The following is a 23,196-nucleotide window of genomic DNA, read 5'->3' as shown; positions in this document are numbered from 1 at the left end:
CTTCTAATGTAAAAACAAAAAGTGGAGATGATAATGGGCAGCCTTGTGTCATATCTTTCTTTATTTCAATAGAATCTGTCAATTCTCCATTTATCATTATCTTTGCTGTTTGTTTGTAGTATATGGTTTGAATGGCTTGGGTAAATTTCTTACCAAAATTCATCTGTTCCAGTTGTAAGAACATAAATCACCAATTCACATTATCAAATGTTTTTTGAGCGTCTAAAAACATCAAAGCCATTTGTTTTTCGGGGTGCGCCTCATAATACTCCAAAGTATCCAGAATTATTCTCATATTACCTTTAAATTGTCTTTTTGGTAAAAACCCATTTTGGTCAGGGTGGATAAAACTATTTAAGTATTTTTTAAGTCTTTCTGCTAATATTGAAGCAAATAACTTATAGTCTGAGTTTAACAAAGAGATGGGTCTCTAGTTCTTAATTTGTGATAAATCAGCCTCCTCTTTTGACAGAAGTGTAATATATGATATTAAGGTATCCTGCTCTCTGATATCACCTTGTTCATAACTTCTAATGGTGGGAGGAACAACAATTCCTGAAGTGTCTTGTAGAATTCCTCTGGCAGCCCGTCTGGAACTGGGGCCTTTCCATTATTTTGTTTTTTAAGTGCTTTGGTTAGCTCCATCATAGTTATTCTGCTTTCTAATATTGTCTCAATTTCTTTAGGTATCTGTGGAAGGTTGGTTTCTTCTAGGTATTGTTTAACACCTCCCTCTTCCATATTATCTTGTTCATACAGCTCACCATAGTAATCTTGTATAATTTTCTTCTTCTCTGCATTTCCAAGACAAATTTGCCCTTGGTCATCTCTTAAATGCAATATTTCCTTTGATTCGCTCTCTTTTTTCAATTTATACACCAACCATCTACCTGGTTTATTGGCATTTTCAAAGTAATTCTATTTAGCACCTCTAATTTTTTGTGCTAATTCCTCCTTTTCCAGTAGATCCATTTTGTGCTTATTTATGTCCATTTTTATTTTAATGTCCATTTTTTGGTGGGGATTTCTATAGCTCTTTTTCAAAGTATTTGCTTTTCATTTCATCCCCAGCTCCTCCATTTCCTGAAACAAGTGTCATTTAACAATACCATGGGGGACAAAGTTTCCTTTGACCAGAATGGTGTGCTTCTAACAGCATTTGATGTTATAAATTGGGTTTTGGTTCCAAACAAGTCTTTTGTTGGAATAAAGGTTGGAATGATTAACATCCAAGAATCAAGAGATCCAAAACTGACTATGAATGAAAATCTTATTGTCTGGAACACTTGGTTTAATCACGTAAGACATAACCTTCACATTTTGGGTTATTATTAATAAAGTGTGCTAAAATGTGTCATTGCTCAGAATGAATCTGCCACATATTTCTTTAAATTGTATAACAATTTAGATTTGGTGTGCATATAAAAACATTGTCATCTGGATGTTTCTAAATATATAGACATTGTACTTCTCTAAAATGCACATTTGTTCAAATCTTATTTACAGTATGACACACATAATTTGTATTAAAATGTTAACATATTATTTTACCATTATTCTAATATAGAAGGATAAATTAATTTCAACTTGGGTTTCAGTTGTTGAAACTGAAGTATATGAACAGACACTTTTTTCAAACTTCCCTTTTTCTCATGGCATAACTCAGAACTAAGATACTATTTTCTTTCTTCCTGAACTTTCTATATTGTACTCTCCTTCTATTATTTATCCTATTCTTAGATACCTTTAAATTAAGTAAATGGTATGCAAACATTCATAAATACATTTCTGTTTGTGAATACTTTTCCAGACAGTCTATATGAAAAATGCTTTATTGCTGTTAAGAAGATTGTGCATTGTCACCTAGTAATGGTAAAGATAATATCCATCACTAACATTCTCAATATCCCATCTTCCAACCTTTTTGTGAAATTCATTTAATGGGTTTCACTTACTTGAGAGATTTTATTATTTATTTATTTAAAAAGTTTAATAGTTAGAAAAAGATATTTATGCTTTTTTTTAATTTTGTCCATTTGTCCATTTTGATGTTATAATAATTAGCTTCTTTTAGATACATAAAGAGGCTTGTTCACATAAATGAATAAATAGAGGTGACCCATTTTATAAAGTGACTATATTAGTGATGTAGAAATATTTAGTAATTTTAAAAATGGATTTTTTAAAAATATGCTTAGATTCAAGGCAGAATTAAAAATTCTAATGATTTCTGAATCATTAGACTCAAAGGTACTTTTGTGATGAGAATAGAGGCCTGCAGGAACGTATTAGATCTAGCATTCTTGTATATGCAAGAAGCCTACAAGAAAAAGAGGTTTGCTATTGCCTTCTCTCCTCAATCATTAACTCCTCTAATGTAAGATTAACAAAGCTAATAGTGGAGGGGGAGAGAAGCATCTAGCGACGAAAGGAAAACAGCTTCACCAGGGTCTGAGAAAAAGACAGCCAATTTTGTACAATGTGGCCCTGCCTGCTCTTGGAGATGTTCCAAAGATAAATGAGTGATCAGTGGTCGGATTGGTATGGAGAAGGCCAAAGCAGCAGTGTGGACCCCAAGGGTTGTGAAGCAGAACATAAGGTATCTTAGTGGGTGGGGAGAGGCTGGGGGGGAGGCAGGTGATCTTGTTCATTCACTAGCCAACCCCTTTGTCTTCCTCACACCTGAGTTACTCTGTGCACATTCAACGACCTGTGCATTTGATTAACAAATATATGAAAGAGAAGAGGGATGGGGGCATGTTCACTTAACATGATTTGTTTAATATCTTCCTGGGTGACAAGCATAATGGACAGACTCCATTCCAGTTGTAATTTAAGGACTACTTACAATTTGCACAACCACAGACACACACACACATACACACACACACAAATGCACAAACACACTCATATAAGAAATACACACATCCATAAAAGTTTTCATGAAATACATAGCATTATATTATATTGGCTGCAATAAAAGATAACCATATTCAGTTTTAAGATTTAATACATAATGTTTATTTACAAGCAACTCATTCTAAAAGCAATTCATGGAATAATTGGAGGCATAAATTGGAGCCAATGTTAAATAACTCTTTTAATGTAAGTGAATTTCCAAATATAGAAGGTTGGATTAGTCTGTTTCTAGTTTCAGATTTTTCCAGTGAGCTTGGATAAGCTGCCTCCAAATCAGAAGAGGAAAACTTTTGGTTAATATTTTTACCTAAAGAACCTATCTAGTAATATGGGTCCTTTGAATGTAAGGAATCTAAAGTTATCCTTGTGAAGGTTTATCTTGGTTTATGTTGTCTACTCTCACTGATGAATTAGGTGCAACCTTTCTCAGTTTGTAATGAAAAGTGCCAACCTGGTTACAGAAAACAAAAAAAAGAAGGGGAGCCATTTTGCTGCTATGATTGCATTCCTTGTCCAGAAGGCAAGATTTCTGAATGGGCAGGTAAGCGAGAAAGTGCTTTTCTCAATGACTTTAGTCACTATTAATCAGTAATGGCTCATGTCATTGAGAAAAGTACTGAATGAATAAATTAAAGTTTCTCAGATTTACAATGAAGTTGTTAGTACTCAATCGTTCCATTTTTAATTTACTGATTCTTATGGAAAATAGGAAATATAATTGACTGTTATTTTCTTAAATATGAAAATTTTCAGCTTAAGGAAAATTCTATCTTTTAGCCTATATTTCTCAGTAAATTTCATTTTCATTTTAAATTTTGTTATTTACTCAGGAAAAAAGCAAATCAGATTGTTGGAATTATTTGGCATTAGTTTTGGGTCGCAGTGTTTTTGTTAACCTAAAAATATGATAGATAGGTGGTGTATAGTTTGTCTTAGATAAATGATAGCTAGCTAAACAGCTGAGCAGGTAGATAGCTGAAATGCTAGTTAAGTTATGCTAGACAGAACTAGAGAAGTCAGTAGAAGAAACCATAAGAGTGAATGAATTTTGGTAGAATCCAGATAAGGCATCCAAAATTGAGTTTTTGTAGAAATGGGTCATTCTTCAATCACTCATTTGTGAAAAGTGAAAAATTTTTCTTGTAAAAAATTGCTTTTAACACTTTAAAATTAACTTGTATATGAACTACATAAGTATCAAACATTGTGTATCTAAGGATAAACTTCTGTTTTCCAGATATGCCTGACTGTGTTGAATGCAAAGAAGGCCATTATCCAAACAAGCAGCATAATATCTGCGTTCCTAAAATTGTAACATTTTTGTCCTATAATGAAACTATAGGAATGGGTTTAGCCATTGGTGCTCTTTTCCTTTCACTGATAACAGTTGCCTTATTAAGAACATTTATAATGCATCATAACACTCCCATTGTGAAAGCCAATAACCGAGACCTCACTTACACCCTTCTCATCTCTCTTCTGCTCTGCTTCCTTTCTACACTGCTTTTTATTGGGCAGCCTCAAAAGATCACGTGTGTCCTGCAACAATCTGTTTTTGGCATAGTCTTCTCAATAGCTATTTCTTCAGTATTAGCCAAAACCATCACTGTGGTTCTGGCATTCATGGCCACCCAACCAGGAACAAAGAGGACTAGAAGGATGGGGAAAGGATTGGCCAATTCCATTGTTATTTGTTGTTCTCTTATTCAAGTAGGCATTTGTACTGCGTGGCTGTTAACCAGTCCCCCATTCCCGGATGCTGATATGCACTCAGGAATGAGTGAAACTACCCTGCAGTGTAATGAGGCATCCCCTGCCATGTTTTACAGTGTGATTGGGTACATAGGCTTTTTAGCCACTGCCAGCTTTATTGTGGCTTACTTTGCCAGGAATTTACCTGACAGTTTCAATGAAGCCAAATCTATTACATTCAGCATGCTAGTGTTCTGCAGTGTGTGGTTGTCATTTGTTCCAAGTTACCTGAGCACTAAAGGAAAATACATGGTTGCTGTGGAGATTTTCTCTATTTTAGCTTCTGGTGCTGGATTGCTAAGTTTTATATTTTTCCCCAAATGGTACATCATTGTTGCGAGGCCTGAACTGAACAACCGGGATCAGCTTAAGTGGAGAAATCATTGAAGAAGCAAGGCAACTGTCTCAGCAAGTTACGTCTATTACATACAGGAAAATAATGACACAATGCTTTAAAAAAAGGCTACTGTAGCACCATTTGAAATAATATTGGCTGACTGATGGTGGTGGGTTTGGTAAAGGTAGTATGCCAAAAACAGAAAGTTATGATTACAATAATAAAAACTAATATCAACTGAAAAAAATAAAAGAATAAAAAGAAAGAAGTAGAAGGTACGTAAAAAGATAGAATGTAAAAAGAAATAAAAATAAAAAAGGAAAGTAAGAATATAGTAAAAATTTGAATAGAAATATATAAAGAAGTTACTTTCCCCCATCATCAGAAGTATCATCATTTCAGGCTTAATACAACCAAATCCATTAATGGTTAGCAAGGCTAATAACATATCTACTTTAATCTTGGTCAAATAAATCAGTTGTGTATTCCCTTCTTTTCTTTTTAACAGTGCATTTAAATAAAATCAAGAATTTTATTTCTTTTTGTTTTTTCTTTATCTCTTCTCATAAGATTATTTAAAAATTGAGCTAGTCTCTTGTAAATCCATTTTAGGGGAATAATCTAGATCATTCCCTCGATTTATTCTTGTGTATCCATTTTAGTTATTAAAATATCAGATTTCGTTTTTATCTCCAACTTTTTCCATGTGACTTTTGTAGCCTAATCTGGTTTCCACTCAATCCCCTTCCATAACCCTTTTTGATGTAGTCTCTCTGTAGACACAGATGTCTCTGTTGACACTGAAAATTAATTTCTAAGTCTCTTGTTTCAAACTATCCTCCAATATATTCAATATTCTTTTTTCTATTTATTATGTAATTGTAAATCAAGGTTCTATGTTCTTCCCTTTTAATTGCAATATTTACTCCTCTCTTCTTTGATATAGTGTTCAGTTTTTTTTAAATCTTATTATGGTTTTTTTAAATAATTCAAAAGTATTTTTTCTTAGGAAGTAATCCTTACAATGAATTCCATAATTTTATTTTGAGCTGATTATCTGGGTCTATTTGTAATTTCTAAGATCAAAGTTTTAATCTTCCTTTAGTTGCTTAGGCAAACAATATGTTTATTCTATCATATTTTTAATACTGCTCTTCTCCCCCACAAAGGAAATCTGTTAATAAAACATTAAAAACATGTATCAAATTTTAGAAGTGGCAAGCAATATTAAAAATTAATCAAAAGGTGGGGGAGGCTCCTAGGATGCTAACCTGCCTCACAGCCAGGGATGGGCTTCAAAAACAGCAACGAGTTCTGTGCCCAGTTGCTGGGTGAGTGTGGCCATGATGGAAATGACCTACTCAGCCTCCTGCACCATGACTGATGGGGGGGACTTTCACATACCCCAGGCTCCAGAGGCTTTCATCAAGCCTCTGAGAGGGCAAAAACTAGTTCCCTCAGGCTCTGGAGGTGCTCTGGGGTGTTCTCAGCCTTCTGGAACTTCTGGGAGGCCTGTTTTCCCCTCTCTAAGCCTTTGTGCAGGCCCTGCACTTAACTCGCATCCAAAATGGGCAATGTAGAGACTCGTGGAAGGGCAGGGGAGGGGTGAGGCCAGTGAGGGGTGGAATTTGGAGGTTCTCCTAATTGGCCATAATGTTAGTTATGGGCAAACCCATAGCAGCCCAACCCTCCTCACAGCTGAATGTTTCTTTGTGCATTCAAAGCAGGGCTGCAGAACAATGTTTTCATGGCTAGCTGAAAGGCCAGAAGAGAAGCTCACGAAACCTCTGGGGGTCTACAGGATGATGAATTGCAATAGTCCAAATAGGAAATGATGAGGCATGAGTGACTGAGAAGAGAGTCTTTCTATCCAGGAAAGGGCATAATTACAATATGAAGTTGAGCCCTCCAAACCACAGCTGCCGTCTATTCTTTGAGCAGGAGCCATGCATCCAGAAGGAAGTCCATATTGGGAAGTGCATATTATGTTCTTAAACATGCAGTTAAAACTTTCTAAAGATTAATGAAATTTACCCAGTGCTGCCACAAATATCAATCCAAAGGTTTCTTTTAAAAAGAAACATTTCCTAACTGTGAGTTAATTGACAAGAAATTTCTGAAATTTATTAGAAAAGGAAATATGAGAACTAAATATCTTTTCTAAGGTAATGGCTGTGGTTTGAGAAAGGTGGTTGTTCTCTTACCTCCAAGAGCTCCAAGCCTGCCAAAGAGTTTTATATTGTGGTCTCCTTCCAAAAAAGTGGTTTAAGCATTTGTGTATGATTTCAAGTCCTCTCTTTGTCCTGAGATGTTTCAAAGACATGGTCTATTAACCAGATTTTTATTCTGGTTCTTGGCTTTGTCCAGCTTGATTCTATACTAGTGGTGTTCTATACAATGGACAAATGACACTCTCATTATTTCAACAAGAACTTTTGTAAGAGGAGTTCAAGTTATTTTATTCAGGAAAAGCTGAGAAAATGAAGTGAGACTCACATTTGCCACATCAAACTCGAGACATTAACCTAGAAGAAAGTGAAGTCAGGCTGGGAAACAGAGGGCAGTATAATATCTAACATGAGCAAAATCACTACTTCTAAAATGAAAAAGAAATATATTCTGGAATGTTGCTTTAGATAATGAGAACAGGATGACTAAAAATGGTTAGCTTCAATCCTAAAACTATATGAGGGTAGTCTTGACCTCTAATATGATTGCTCATTCCTGGTGAGAATCTGGCCTTGTCTGCTCCCAGGCTGCAATTTACTGCTGGTATATGACAGGCTAGTTGATTATGAGATCTTTTTGTATATGACCAGGTGATATGTATCACCAAAACGTTGGCTGAGCAAGATCAGCAATCTTGCTGTCCTTGAAATTTGAGCAGTTGTGTTTCAGATTTTCAAAAACGTTGAAGTCAAGGCTGAGAAGGGATGCTGATAGAAGTCATAAAATATGTCTGGTCTGTGGCTATGGACTCCATTCCTGAAATACTAGTATGTGAGTTTCTTATATTAAATTAGATTGCAGCAACAAGTTTGAGATTCTGCTTGTGTGTCCTGCCTACTTCTGGCCACCAAAAACATTTCCTGGGCAGCTGGAATTGGTCTTTGATTTGGGGGTAGAGAAACTCCAGAAGTTCTTTGTATTGAGAGACTTCAGTTTCAAAGATGTTGGGACCAATTTCTATAATGTATTTTTTCTATTCCTCCCACCGCCCCCCATACCAGGATGGTAATCATTTTTCTTACAGAAGAAAAATGCAATTAATATAAAATACATCACATAAGGGAAATGCAAGACCTTGATATTACTTTTTCTATAATTTTCTTCCTGTCATTCAGACAGTTATGTAATGAAACATTTGTATGTTTCTCTCTGGAATCAGAGAAAGATTTTGTTGTGTCTCAGGTGACAATCAGCACATTATCTGGGCTCTCATTGGTTAAAACACATGGAGCATTCTTGTGGGAGAATGACGAGTTCTAATTGGTTGCTGGTTTGACAGCTGCCATATAAAAAGCTGTCAAACCAGAATTGTTCTGTCCTGTTACTTCTGGTTGTCAATAAACACTTCTGGTTGACTTGCCTCCCACCTCAGCTTGTAATTCCTTGGTCAGGAATACACAAAACTGGCGAAGAGGATGGGATGCTAAGTTCCCTCAGTTCCCAGGCTAATGAGTGAATTACTGCCACAGAATGGCAACTATGCCTATGTTCGCTCCATTTAGCGCAGATAAAAAATCATGGGAGACTTTCATAGAATGCTTTGAATGCTTCCTGATGGCAAATGATCTGGCTGAAGTGACTAACGATAGGAAGAAATGATACTTCCTTAGTCCCTGTGGGCTGGAAATGTTTGAGACAGTGCAAGCCCTGTCAGCACCAATGTCAGTCAATATAGTGCCATGGGAGTTTCTTTTGACTAAATTAGAAAAGCACTACGCTCCGGCCCCATCAAAGATTGCCAGAATACATGCTTTTAGACAGTGACTCCAAAGTGAGGGAGTATTGATCAGTCAATATATGGCCACACTTCACAGAGAAGTTATCAATTGTGAATTCCCTGTGTTAGATGACACGCTACTGGAGCAGTTTGTGTGTGGGATTAGGGACTTGCACCTAGAGTGGAGGTTGTTGGCTCGTTCTGAAATCACCGTCCCAATAGCAGTCAATGAGGCCAAAGCTGATGAAATGGCTGAGAGATCGACAGTCCAAATTCAGCTCTATTTGGCAGCAGCCTCCTCAGGACTGAAATTGGCTGCTGTCAACCACCAGGGAATCCCTGAGGAAGAGGTAGATGAAGGCTCTGAGGGGATCGACTGCCTCAAGACACAATCTGCCAAATGGCCACAGGAGGGTTGCCTCAGTTGTGAAGGCAACCATTACAGATCAAATTGCCATTTTAAAATTGCCATATGCAGATGCTGCTGCAGGAAGGGGCATTTGGCCAGTGTTTGCCATGCTTCCATGCCTACACCCAGCCAGGCAGGGGACAGCTACGGGGAGAAGAAGTATGCTAGGCAAACTGGGAGGTGAAAGACATCCTGCTCCGCTATTTATGACAACCTGCCACAAGAAGTGTGGGATGTGCAATCCACAGGAGAGCGTGCCTTGAGAGGAAAAAAAAATTCTCACAGTGCTGATGGAAGGATCCCCATGCAAAATGGAGATTGGTACAAGATCGGCGAAATCAATCGTCTCCTGGCAAACCCTGAAACACATAATGCCTAATTTCTCTAAAGATTCTCTTTCTCATTGCAGTTGCCATTTATGAGATTACCAGGGGAACTCTATTCCGGTGCTGTATTGGTCTAATGCCTAGTGTTTAAAGGCTGATTACCGCTCATTGTAGTTGCCAATCCATTGGCTAGCCTGTTAGGTATTGATTGGCTTGAACCCTTGGGCCTGACTGTTGCCAGCATTCACACATCTATCGTTTCTAATGACTTTGAGGAGCTTGCAAATGAATTCGCAGGTGTTTTTGATGAGAGCCTGGATAATTATAAGGGCACCCCTATTACCCTCAATTTAGACACACAGGTTTCCCCAATCAGGTTGAAAGTGCAGAGAGTGCCATTCGCACTCAGGGCCAAAGTTGAAACTGAATTGGATAAGTTAATCCGCCAAGGAATCATGGAACCCATCGATCATGTGCAGTGGGAGACACCCATAGTCACCTCTGTGAGGCTGATGGGTCCATTAGGATCTGTGCGGATTACAAAAATACTTTGAATAGTCTTGCAATCCAATCTGTACCCTATGCCAGTGGTGCAACACTTACTACACTCTCTGGGACAGGGACGGATCTTTGCTAAATTGGACATGGCACAGGCTTGTTAACAGCTGCCTGTGGACGAGGCTACAGCCAATGCCCAAATGATTATGACACACAAGGGGGATTCCATTGCCGCAGGCTCCAATTCGGACTCTGCATTGCCTCTGGTATTTTCCAATGTTTAATGGAAAGGCTGCTCCAGGGGCTAGATGGGGTAGTCCCATATTTTGACGATATATTACTGGCTGCAAAGGATGGGGCTGACCTCATCTGCAAGTTGCGGGCTGTGTTATAGTGTTTTAGGAATGCTACGTTTAAAAAAGAGTAAATGTCACCTGGGGGTGCCCTCCATAGAGTTCTTAGGGTTCCAGATAGATGCTGAGGGTATCCACCCCACCAAGTCCAAGATGGACATCATCCACAATGCTCCTACCCCTAAATCTAAGAGTGAACTCCAAGCATTCTTAGGCTTGCTCAACTTTTACACGGTTTTCCTTCCACATAAGGCTTCAGTGGCAGAGCTGCTTCACTGTCTGCTGGATGGGTCAGCGAGTTGGCATTGGGCCACTAGGGAAGTGGAAGCTTTCACAGAAGTAAAGACCCTTATCATATCATCGGCAGTCCTCATACAGTATAATGAATGACTGCCGTTGACCCTCGCTTGTGACACGTCACCCTATGGCGTCAGTGCTGTCTTAGCCCACAGACTACCTAATGGACTTGAGGCACCTATTGCCCCATTAACAGCTCCGGTAGGAGACTGCCCACAACTCTGGATCACATACAATCGCTAATGGGTAGGAGACTCCACACCACTCTGGATCGCATACATCCCAATTATGTTACCAGTCAAAGCCCGTTAAAAGAGTACAACACCTGGAGGTTCAATATCGGGGACTGGGTTTTCGCCCAAAATTTTGGAGGGTCCACAAAATAGGTGCCATGGGAAATAATGGAGATAACAGGACCCTGCTCTTACAGGGTTCTACTGAATGATGGTTGGGTATGGCAGCGGCATGTAGATCAGCTACGCCACCAAGAAGCTTCAATGGGCATGGATGCCGCTGAAAACCAGGCTTCAATGAATTGACACTCGCAGGCCCTACTGTCACAGAACACTGAGGAATCAACGACTCGCTGTGCACCACCTACCAGCCAAGTTCATCACCATTGCTGATCACTAGGCCAACCACTACAGCCGACACAGCAATGGACTACTCACTTCCAACATCCACACTCCCATTGGACTCTTCCAGAAGGCCATGGGAGTACCACTGGTTATCCCTGACTACGAACCCAACTTCTCCTACTTCGGGGCTGATGCCAGGCCTCGATCTATGATGCTCGGGAAGGATCCGGCACCAGCCGGCACACCTTTCGGACTACGAATGTGCAATCTGGGGGGAAAGTAGTGTTGTGTCTCAGGTATCAATCAGCGCAGTATCTGGGCTCTCATTGGTTAAACACATGGACTGTTTTTGTGGGAGAATTATGAGTTCTAATTGGTTGCCGGTTTGACAGCTGCTATATGAAAAGCTGTCAAACTGAAGTTATTTTGTTCTGTTACTTCTTGTTGTCCATAAACACTTCTGGTTGACTTGCCTCCCATCTCAGCTCGTGATTCCTTGGTCAGGAATACACAAAAGATTTGATCTTTTTAACTTATTTATTTTTTAAACTTTTTGTTTTCCCCAAAGTAGAGAGAAAATATTTCTATCCCAAGAGGAAATATTTTAGCACAACCTAAAGGCACAATGTAATTATTGCAATTAGTGTGTCTACTTTCTAAATTGGTTCTGGGTGTAAAATAGAGAATAACAAAACATCCATTATAAATGGTGGTACAAATGCCTTTCATTCAAAAATTAGACATGGAGAAATCCTACTGTATATTAGTTTGACTGCTAATATGAGTTGTTTTTCAGATATAGAAAATGAGATATTAGGAATGATGATACTTTATTATTAGCAAATGTTCATTACTGAATTCTGTCTTCAAATAAAGGCATTTTCACTGAAAATGAAAATTTGCGCTGAGTATGGATTATCAGAGATATTACTAATGATTCTACTTTCCTGGATATCATGTAAAGCTGCTAAATGTGAATTCCAAAACCTTCCTCCCATTACTCATCAATATTATCAGCCAGGAGACATTATAATTGGTGGCATTGTTTCACAAAGCTTCATCTTGTCTATTCCAGCAGATTTCAGCCATCAACCTCTTCCAATATCATCTGATGAAATTATGTAAGATTTTCCCCACAATACAGTTTTCAGCAGATCTATACATTTGAAATGTACAGTTGTGTGTCCAGAAGAATGATGCAGGAACTTAAGCAGGAGTTGTGATTGTTAAAGGTTCAGATCATTTTATTGCTACATATCCATTCCATGTGTTTAGAACACTTTCCAAAGAGAAGACAGCATTACTCTAACCTAGAATCAACATTGTTAATTTACCCTAAGTGCCCAAGAAAGAAACATAATTATTTGAATTATAAAAATGGAGTAAATACTATTTTGTTTGAGATCAAAAGGCATAACATCATTGAAGATGTTTTTATTTATCTTTTAAAAATGCCATTTATATATTGTATTACGAAGTGGGAATTCAAGAAATAATTTTCTTTCCTTGGGGGAAGAAAACCCACTTCGGAATACATTACATTTATAACCGTGTCTTTGTTCCATCATTTCCACTTAATTTTTCATTTTAACTTTTTTCCATTGCTTATGCCTTTTCATTTGTTTTCCAAGGTGTCCAAATAAATGCCATTTCATATTATGCCATTCATGTTCTTTTTTGAAAAATTCTTTGAAATATTCTGCTTTGCAATATAATTAAATGGAAGAAAGAAACCTCAGCCAAACAATGCATTTTAAATCAGAAAATATTGCTACATTTTAAACATTTTAAAGAATTTTATTATTTTATTAAAAAGAGCAATACATGTATTTACACCTCTCTTTAAAATTGCTGTAAGAGAGCATCATGCTTTAGGAAATGTAGCATTTTTTAAAATAATGTAATATGTGAATCAAAAAGTAAATGCCCTAATTTATGAAGCAAGATATATTCTTATAAGCCATGGACATTTTTTTTTTGTAGTGTGGTGACTAAGAACTATGAGCATGTCTTGGCTTTGGAATTTGCAGTAAAAAAGATCAATGAAAATCCCTTCATTTTACCCAATGTCACCTTGGGATTCCACATATATGATATCTATTCTGATGCCAGATTGACCTACCAAGCCACAATGCAACTTATTTGTACAAAAAACAAATTTATTCCCAATTATGAGTGTGGCCTCAATGATAAATTAAGTGCAATCATAGGGGGACTTCGCTCAGATACATCCCACCTGATATCAAACGTTTTAGGTATCTATAAGACTCCACAGGTAGGAGGCATGTACAGAGTGTGGATATAAAACAAAATGGGGTGTTCCAGGTTTATGTTTATATTTAATAGCCCAATATCAATGCATTTTATGTAGGCAGAGATGCTGTATCTTGTAATTAATCTCATATGTGTTTTTATGAAATTGTTTCAACTCAGTTCAAATCATATCATGTGATCTTCATGAAAAGGTAAATGAGAGGTTACTACCATTCTAAAATAATTTCTCAGCTTACAAACTGTATACAAAATTGTGTACTTTTAAGTTGTGACAGAGACACAAAAGTAATGTTTGAGAAACATGTATGCAAAACATGGAATAATTAAGTTAAAAAGAATATTTGAATGGGGAAACTGGAACCAACATAGGAAATTATGTATAAGAATTATTACTTTTAGAATGTTTACAATTAAAGATTTACACCAAGATTTTTTACTTATCTGAAATGTTGCTTTGCTTTGGCATTTATTTGGAGTAATGGGCTTAATAATTACATTTTTATCTCAATAGCTATTATCACCCATTGATATCCCTACTCCACTGTTGGGGTGTCATTTATTCTCAATATTATTGTTGCTGTATATAAAAATGTCCTTCAATAGCACAATTAATAAATATCCATCTTTTCTATAATTATATAAAGCAGAATTAAACTTTTGGTCTCATCAACTGATGATTCTCTTTTAAGTGCCACATCAATGGAATTAATCAAAAATGTAGAAAAGAAAGCGATTTCCCCCCTAAAAACATTTATTGCTATAGCAAAATACAAAGAAATTACCATTGCCCTCCTAATTATCTTGATGTATCAGGCAATGAACCATGGATATTAGTTCCCATAGTAAATCACTAGACTATTTAAGTTAATAATTTTAGATTAGGGCAAATCATCATCAGCATTGTGCACTGATCCACAATACTACACAGAAATGAACACTGTATTTGACATTTCTATATATCACGTAACCCCATTTCTAAATTTGTTTGTAGCTCCTGTATGGTTCTACTCTGAAAAGGACAAATAAAACTGAATTCCTTTCCCCTTATCGGATGGTTCCAGATGACACCATTCAGTATCTAGGAATTCTGCAGTTACTCCTCCATTTCAAATGGATATGGATTGGATTCATCGCTGATGACAAAGATAATGGAGAAATGTTTCTGAAGCTCATGCTTCCATTATTTTCTGAGAGAGGAATCTGTTTAGCTTTTACAGAAACATGCCCTGAGAATGTAAGTTTTGAGGATTATAAGGAAGATATAATAAGGAAAGGGTCTGAAATGTATAATAAAATCATGAACAGTGTAGCCACTGCTTTGATCTTCTACGGAGAAGCTGATTCAATCATATTTTTGAGATGGGTGCTGTACTTTCCAGAAATAGAAGTCAGTTTATGCAAACCCAAAGGCAAAGTCTGGATTTTTACTGCCCAAATGGAGATAAAATCACTTGTTTATCAATGGGTTTGGGATATTCAGGTCCTCCATGGTGCTTTGTCTTTTGCAATCCATTCTAAAGACCTGCAGCAATTTAAACTGTTTATTCAGGAAAGGAAACCTTCCAGTGCAAGAGGAGATGGTTTAATCACAGATTTCTGGGAACAGGCCTTTCGCTGTGTTTTCCCCAATACTTTTTCAGGTCAAATTGAAGGTGATATCTGTAGTGGAGAAGAGAGACTTGAAAGTCTTTTGGGGCCCTTTTTTGAACTAAGCATGACTGGTCACAGCTACAGTATCTATAATGCTGTCTATGCAGTGGCCCATGCATTGGATGCATTGTTTGTATCAACCTCCAAACCTAGAACAATGATGAAAGAAGAGAAGATAATAAAACTGAATTATCAACCATGGCAGGTAAGTCCTATGAGAACTGCTACCACATAATCTACAGCTATAAGCATATACCAATAGTAAATGTCCATGTCATGAAAAACAAAAAGGTAAAGGTTCCCCTCACACATGTGTGCTAGTCATTCATGACTCTAGGGAGCAGTGCTCATCTCTGTTTCAAAGCCAAAGGGCCAGCACTGTCCGAAGACGTCTCTGTGGTCATATGGCCGGCTTGACCAAATGCTGAACGTGCATAGAATGCTGTTACCTTCCCACTAATGGTGGTTCTTATTTTTCTACTTGCATTTTTACATGCTTTCAAACTGTTAGGTTGGCAGAAGCTGGGACAAGTAATGGGAACTGAAACAAAATTGAATTGTTTTTAATAAATACACACAAAGATTAGTGGTTTAGCAACACTGCCAACAATACCTAACACCTCCCTAATTAGACTTCACATCATTTGTGAAAGGGAAGAGGGGATAGTTTCCTAAGTGTGCTCATCTGTCATCATAAAACAGATTGAAAATTTTAGATTTTTTTTAACATGATTGAAATTAATTGGTATAAGGAAAAGTATTACTATGCCTAGGAAATGTTAATGTTATATCCCCAAAAGGCAGGTGTTTAACTTCCTAGAGAAAGATTGACCAAGAAAGATAGACACTACAGATCAGTTATGGTATTTCCAGTTTTTGAAATTAAAAACAGATTGTTTTTGGGCTAGATTAAATTCATCCCAAGAATCAGATCTGTAATCTGAGGAACGACTAGTTCCATCCCTGCCACTGACTTCAGTGGCTAACGATGCACATTATCAGTTTGGTAAATTTGCTCTGTGTGGAACAGTTAGCCTTTTTGAGTTATTTACTAGGTATGTCAATCCTGGATTACTGCAGCTACTTTCTAGATGGTCACTTCTATTTGGAAGGTGAAAATTGAGAAGGCTAAATTGCTGACTACTCAGTTTTACCCTGCATTTATTTCCATGAATGCTAAAAGTTCTGTATAAAAAGCCAATCTGTTACCAAGCCAGATACAGGAATGTCCATAAGTATAAAAGATTTGAATATTATAGGGCCATATTACTTTACCATTTATATCAGCTCTTCATTTCACAGACAATCTGTTACTTCTGGTCTGTGGAGGTCACAAGATTCACCACTTTGCCACAGAATGGAGATAAGATTTCTCTCCCTTAGTGCCAGTTGTAAAGAAATATTTTTTTCTCTTGCATTAAACACTGATATCTGTTAAGCATTATTTCAAACTGTGTTCTATCTGTAGCCACCAACTCACACTATTAAACTTAAACTGCAGATTATTTTATTTGATAATACTATATATAGATTTATACATTTTAGAGATGATATAGACAAAACTGAATATGGGTCTTTTCATCCTAGCTTCACTCATTTCTGAGGCAAGTCTCATTCAACAATAGTGCAGGAGATGAAATATTTTTTGATCAGAATGGAATGGTAGTTGCAGGATTTGATGTCATAAATTGGATTACATTCCCAAATCAGTCCTTTGCTAGAGTAAAGATTGGAAGAATGGATCCCCAAAACCCTAATCTAAACCAAACATTTACCATCAACCATGATGCTATTGTGTGGCACAGCTGGTTTAATCAGGTATGACTTAAATGCATCTGTAGGGCAGTACTCACATTTTTAAATAACGTAAAGAAATTGAAACTTTAAAGAACAGAATCCAAATATTTTCAGTGTTTTTTAATTTTGAGAAACATACAAGAATTCTTCTCTAGAAAGAGAGGGTAGGAAGGAGAAGACAGAGGGTAGGAATAGGGGAGAAGTAAGGGAAGGAAGAAGGGGAAGGAGAAGAGGAAGGAAGGAAGTAGAGAAGGAAGGGAGGGAGAAAAGAAAAGAAAGAGAAAATAAGGTGGTGTCATAGCAGGGGTGAAGAATGGTAAACAATACATTCCAAATTATACCTTATAACCTTTTAAATGGAATAATAATAATATAAGAATGGCAAAGAAAAAGAATAACTGTGAATGTATACCTATAACTGTATGTAAGAGAATGAATGACAGTAAAAATATAAAGCACAATATAGGTAACTTGATCATAACTTGATCATAAGTAGCTAAGCATAAATAAATAAATAAATGTATATAAAAATGGATAATGAATAACAAGATTATGAACGCAAGATAGAAATGTATAGAAGGGAAAACACTAACTGCAAAGAAACCAATTCGGAATTGCTGTATGATATACGATGGAACTTATTGTTCCTATGTTGTTTTTAAGTTATGTGATTATTTTTGTTAATGTGTTTATGTGTTCTGTTGATGTGTTTATGTGTATAAAATAAAAAAAAGAATTCTTCTCTAGAGCTCTGACAGCTTATTTTCACCCTGGAATGATTTCATAATGGCCTCTGATATTACCCAACTTTGAATTTAATAATTTAATTTAATTTAATTTTTTACATTCCTCCTGCAGGTTTTTTGCCATAAAAAGAAAAAAAATTCTTTTGTCCATAGTAGTAATGAATCTAACCATTTTTTATTACATTTATTCATGTGTTAGACACAGCCTCTTTCTGTTTGTAATGACAATTGTCATTCTGGATATAGCAAGCAAAAGAAGGAAGGGAAGCCATTCTGTTGTTATGATTGCATTCCATGTTCAGAAGGGAAGATCTCTACAATAAAGGGTGAGAGTTGTACACTAGTTATCAAAGAGGAGGATTACATTTTTAAAGAAAAAATATATGCTTGTCTCTGGCATGTGGACAAAATGTAATGATCACATGAGATTTTAGTCACTTTCCTTTTTTATTTTAATTTTTCTTTATTTTACATCTTTAAAGTTGTTCCACTCTGGTTATACCCATTTTTAATACATACATACGTATACGTATACGTATACGTATACGTATACGTATATATACATACATACATACATACATACATACATACATACATACATACATACATACATACATACATACATACATACATACATATATATATATATATATATATATATATATATATATATATATTCTTTTTTCTTTGTCATTTGTATTTTCTTTCTTGTTTTATAATGAAAGACAAACCATACTTCTTTAAGGTTAAAGTTTAACTTCTTTAACTTTATTAAAATCTTTAAATATTTGCTTTAAATTTTAAATCACCACCACCCTCAAAATCATCATCATCTTCTTCATCATCATCATAAATGGAAATTATCAGAAATCATCCAGAACATTTATAGGACATTTTGTATTTACTGCTTCTATAGTACATTATTTTAGTCCACAATGTTCCTGAACAGTAATGCTCATTTGTTCATACATTTCCCTAACAGACAGAATTTTATATTCATTTTTGAGTGAGACCTCAAAGTAATTTCTTCCTCATGTCTCATTTCTGAGAATGATAAATTTAGATGTTTTCTTGATTGAGCCAAGTGGCACAGTGTTTAGAGTGCAGTACTGCAGGCTACTTCAACTGACAGCTAGCGACTCCTTTTAGTCGGGTTTCAGGCCTGGTTACAGCACGGAAACTGCTTTGGTTGCGCTGATTGATGATCTCTGGCGAGCCAGGGATAGGGGTCACCCCTCTATCCTTATGCTCCTTGACCTCTCAGCGGCCTTCAATACCATCGACCATGGTATCCTTCTGCGACTGTTGCAAGAGGTGGGAGTGGGAGGCACCATTCTCCGGTGGTTCTCCTCCTACCTCTTGGACAGGTTGCAGTCGGTGTTGGTTGGAGGGCAAGGCCCCTCAATTATGGGGTGCCGCAGGGTTCGGTCCTGTTCCCCCTCCTATTTAACATCTACATGAAGCCGCTGGGTGAGATCATACGCCGGCACGGGATTAAGTACCACCAATATGCGGACGATACGCAGCTGTATCTGTCCGCCCCGTGCCAACTCAGCGAAGCAGTAGAAGTGATGTGCCAGTGCCTGGAGGCTGTTAGTAAATAAGTTGGCACTCAATCCAGACAAGACCGAGTGGCTACTGATGTTCCCTCCCAAAGATTGGCCAAATATTCCATCTCTCAGGCTGGGGGGTGAAATTATACGCCCCTCAGAGAGGGTTCGCAATTTGGGAGTCCTCCTGGATCCTCAGCTGACTTTTGAACACCATTTGTCAGCTGTGACTAGGGGGACCTTTGCCCAGGTTCGCCTGGTGCACCAATTGCGACCCTACCTGGATCGGGAGGCCCTTCAGACAGTCACTCACGCCCTTGTGACCTCAAGACTGGATTATTGTAATGCGCTCTACATGGGGCTGCTCTTGAAGAGTGTTCAAAGACTCCAGCTGGTCCAGAACGCAGCCGCGCGAGCGATTGTGGGTGCACCCAGGTACACCCACGTTACACCTCTCCTCTGTGAGCTGCACTGGTTACCCATTAGTCTCCGGATCCGCTTCAAGGCACTGGTCATTACCTATAAAGCCCTTCATGGCATCGGACCTGGGTACCTGAGAGACTGCCTCCTGCCGATCACTTCCCATAGACCAATTAGATCACACAGGTTAGGTCTCCTCCGGATTCCATCTGCCAGCCAATGTCGGCTGGTGACTCCCCAGGGGAGAGCCTTCTCTGTTGCAGCGCCAGCCCTCTGGAACGATCTCCCCGTGGAGATCCAGACCCTTACTACCCTCCTGGCCTTCCGCAAAGCTGTTAAGTTCTGGCTGCTCCAGCAGGCCAGGGGGCTCTCGAAATATCCAGCCCCCCGGAGATTGTGACTGTTGTATATTTTAATGTTGTTTGTGTATTATTCCCCCTCCCTTGTTTTATTGTAAGCCGCCCGGAGTCCTTTGGGAGTGGGCGGCATACAAATCAATAAAACTATAACTATAACTAACTAGCTGCAGTTTGGCTGTTCAAATCTCACTGGTTCAAGGTTGACTCAGCCTTCTATCCTTCTGAGGTGGGTAAAATGAGGACCCATATTTTTGGGGACTCTGTAAACTGCTTAGAGAGGGCTGTAAAAGCACTATGAAGTGGTATATAAGTCTAAGTACTATTGCTATTGCTATTCTCCAAGCACTTTGCAATTCAAAGTGGAGCACAGGGATCATGCTAATGGAATCCTGAAGATAATCTAAGCAGTTTCACTACCAGCAACTGTGAAATTTTTGCAGAATAACCATGAATTTAATAGCAGATATATGTTTTTATATAATCTGTATGAGGTATAATCTTAGTTAGTTATTATTCCCATTTCAGCATTCAGTTGAAGAGGACTTGAGATAAATCACAGTTTTTCTTCTTTTTTCCTCTAGATGCAGCTGAATGCTTTCATTGCCAAGAAAATCATTACCCAAATAAAGATAATAATTTATGCATTCCCAAGGGCATAGACTTTTTGTCCTATGAAGAGCTCCTAGGAATTGGTTTAATTCTTGGGATTCTTTCATGTTCCTTGATAACCATTCTGGTTCTTGGAATATTTCTGAAGCACCACAATACCCCTATTGTCAAAGCCAACAACCGGAATCTCACATACATTCTCCTTGTCTCACTCTTACTCTGCTTTCTTTGTGCATTACTCTTTATTGGCAAACCTACTCAGGTGACCTGTCATCTCCGACAAATTATTTTTGCCATTACATTTTCAGTGGCTGTTTCTTCTCTGTTGGCCAAAACCATGACTGTTGTTTTGGCTTTTATGGCCACCAATCCAGCATCAAAGATCAAAAAATGGGTAGGGAGAAAACTAGCCACTTCCACTGTTCTTTGCTGTTCCCTTATTCAAGCAAGTATTTGTGCTATGTGGGTGACAACCTCTCCCCCATTTCCTTCTGCTGATACACATTCAGCACCAAATGAAATTGTCTTGCAATGTAGTGAGGGTTCAGATGAAATGTTTTACTATGTTTTTGGTTACTTGGGTTTCTTGGCATGTGCAAGTTTCACTGTAGCTTTCCTTGCCAGGAAATTACCTGATAGTTTCAATGAAGCCAAGTTCATCACTTTCAGCATGCTGGTTTTCTGCAGTGTTTGGCTCTCCTTTGTTCCAACCTATCTGAGCACCAAAGGGAAGTACATGGTGGCTGTGGAGATCTTTTCAATTTTAGCCTCCGGTGCGGGGCTGTTGGGCTGTATCTTTTTCCCCAAATGTTATATTATTTTGCTGAAACCTAAACTAAACACAAGGGAACAATTAACAAGAAGAAATCCCTAAAATTATAAACCTTTAGTTTCAGACCTAAAACTTCTTGTATCATGACATAGCACTTTTATACTGCTCTTCAAATAATCCTTTGTTTAAAAATCATTTGCAGAGTCAGATGTGTTTCCAATCCAAAAAGCAGTTGTATTTTCTTGCTTTCCTTTCTTTTGAAAGCATTTTGCTTCTCATTCAATAAGTTTCTTCAGTTTAGTTCTTCATCTTCTTCAATGAGAATTTAAATATTTTCAAAGGAAAGAAAAAAACAAGAAAGCCCAGATACCTTTTGGAAAAAGCACCTTTGGGACAGCCGTGACCTGGATGGTTGAGAATCTCCCTAAAACATAATCCTTCAAACTGTGATCTGAAGACAAGATATTGCAATACTATTCTTTATAAATGACATTCTGAAATACTTTTACATTCTAAGTTGTCTTTTCATTAAGAATGTGTTATATTTGATTCTGATGACATTAAGTTGCTGAAAAATTTAAAACTTGTTTGGAGGTCATTTGTGTATTTTTAGCTGACAATGGGTACATAATTCTTTGAATGATAATAACAATATTTTGCCAACTCAATTTTATTTATTTGATTGATTAATCTGATTCATTTGATTTAGTAAAGTCATTCAATACTAAGATTGTTGGGGAGGCTACCAATAAATCTAATACATAGATTAGAAACAGATTAAAATCACATAATTGATTGAACCAAAACAATATTTTCCCAGCCTGATGAAACAAACAGTATAACTCTAGATCTCAGAACAGAACATGGTCTTAAGCAATTTCCAGAAAATAAGGAGAATGGGAATGAGTGATATCTCTGGAAGATGGGGATGCTGTATCAGAGAACAGAGATTGAAAAAGAAAGCTTCTTTTCCTCATTCTCACCAGATGACATTTAATTGAAAGTAATTGGAGTGTACTGACTCTGACACATTAGACTGGCAAAAATAGGGAAAACTCTGAAATAAACAGGTTGTATACAATCTTTATAAGTTGTGACTAGAACTTTGAATTGCACCATCTGAAGCGCATCTTGTTCTACAATAGAGTGCAATTGGTTTATATGATCTACTCATGCTAAAGTTCTTTATCTGCCACCTGATTTTCAAGGAGTAGTTGTAGCTTTAGGACATTCCCCAACTTGCACACTAGTTTCAAATGGGAAACTCCAATAAATCAGGTTGCAAAATATAAAAATGTCCTTTATCCTGCCCTGTATGTGTGTTGGATCAAATATTTTTCTCAAGATTGGGTCAAAGTTTTTCCTATACTCACTCAGGCCTGAACAGTCACCTGACACTGGGTCAATGTATTGACAGAATCAGCTGCATAGCTTGGGGTAGAGAAGTACAATTATGGGTATCATTCATATATTAATGACACAAACCCTGGACTTAGGATGATCTAAACTTCAATGTAGATGAGGCAGGATGATGGCATTGATTCCTGATGTACCTCACAATATATTTCACTTCATTAAGGTCAGTCAAGATAACATCATAAGGT

The 23,196-nt window shown here is 37.4% G+C and overlaps 1 protein-coding gene across 1 annotated transcript; it reads left to right on the top strand.

Moving 5' to 3' along the window:
• Nucleotides 1–9,034: 9,034 nt before the first annotated feature.
• LOC106548758 (vomeronasal type-2 receptor 26-like) lies at nucleotides 9,035–21,694 on the top strand. Its single transcript, XM_087714629.1, has 7 exons — nucleotides 9,035–9,304; nucleotides 12,292–12,536; nucleotides 13,399–13,690; nucleotides 14,681–15,544; nucleotides 16,927–17,157; nucleotides 18,082–18,208; nucleotides 20,793–21,694. The coding sequence occupies exons 1-7, from the start codon at nucleotides 9,035–9,037 to the stop codon at nucleotides 21,692–21,694; spliced, it is 2,931 nt and encodes a 976-aa protein (XP_087570755.1).
• The last annotated feature ends 1,502 nt before the right edge of the window (nucleotides 21,695–23,196 follow it).

This window comes from Thamnophis sirtalis, unplaced genomic scaffold, assembly GCF_051295495.1.
Source record: "Thamnophis sirtalis isolate CommonGarterSnake01/CBP01778 unplaced genomic scaffold, rThaSir2_p1.2 scaffold_4, whole genome shotgun sequence".
NCBI lineage: Eukaryota > Metazoa > Chordata > Lepidosauria > Squamata > Natricidae > Thamnophis > Thamnophis sirtalis.
This window is presented reverse-complemented; position numbering and strand designations above follow the sequence as displayed.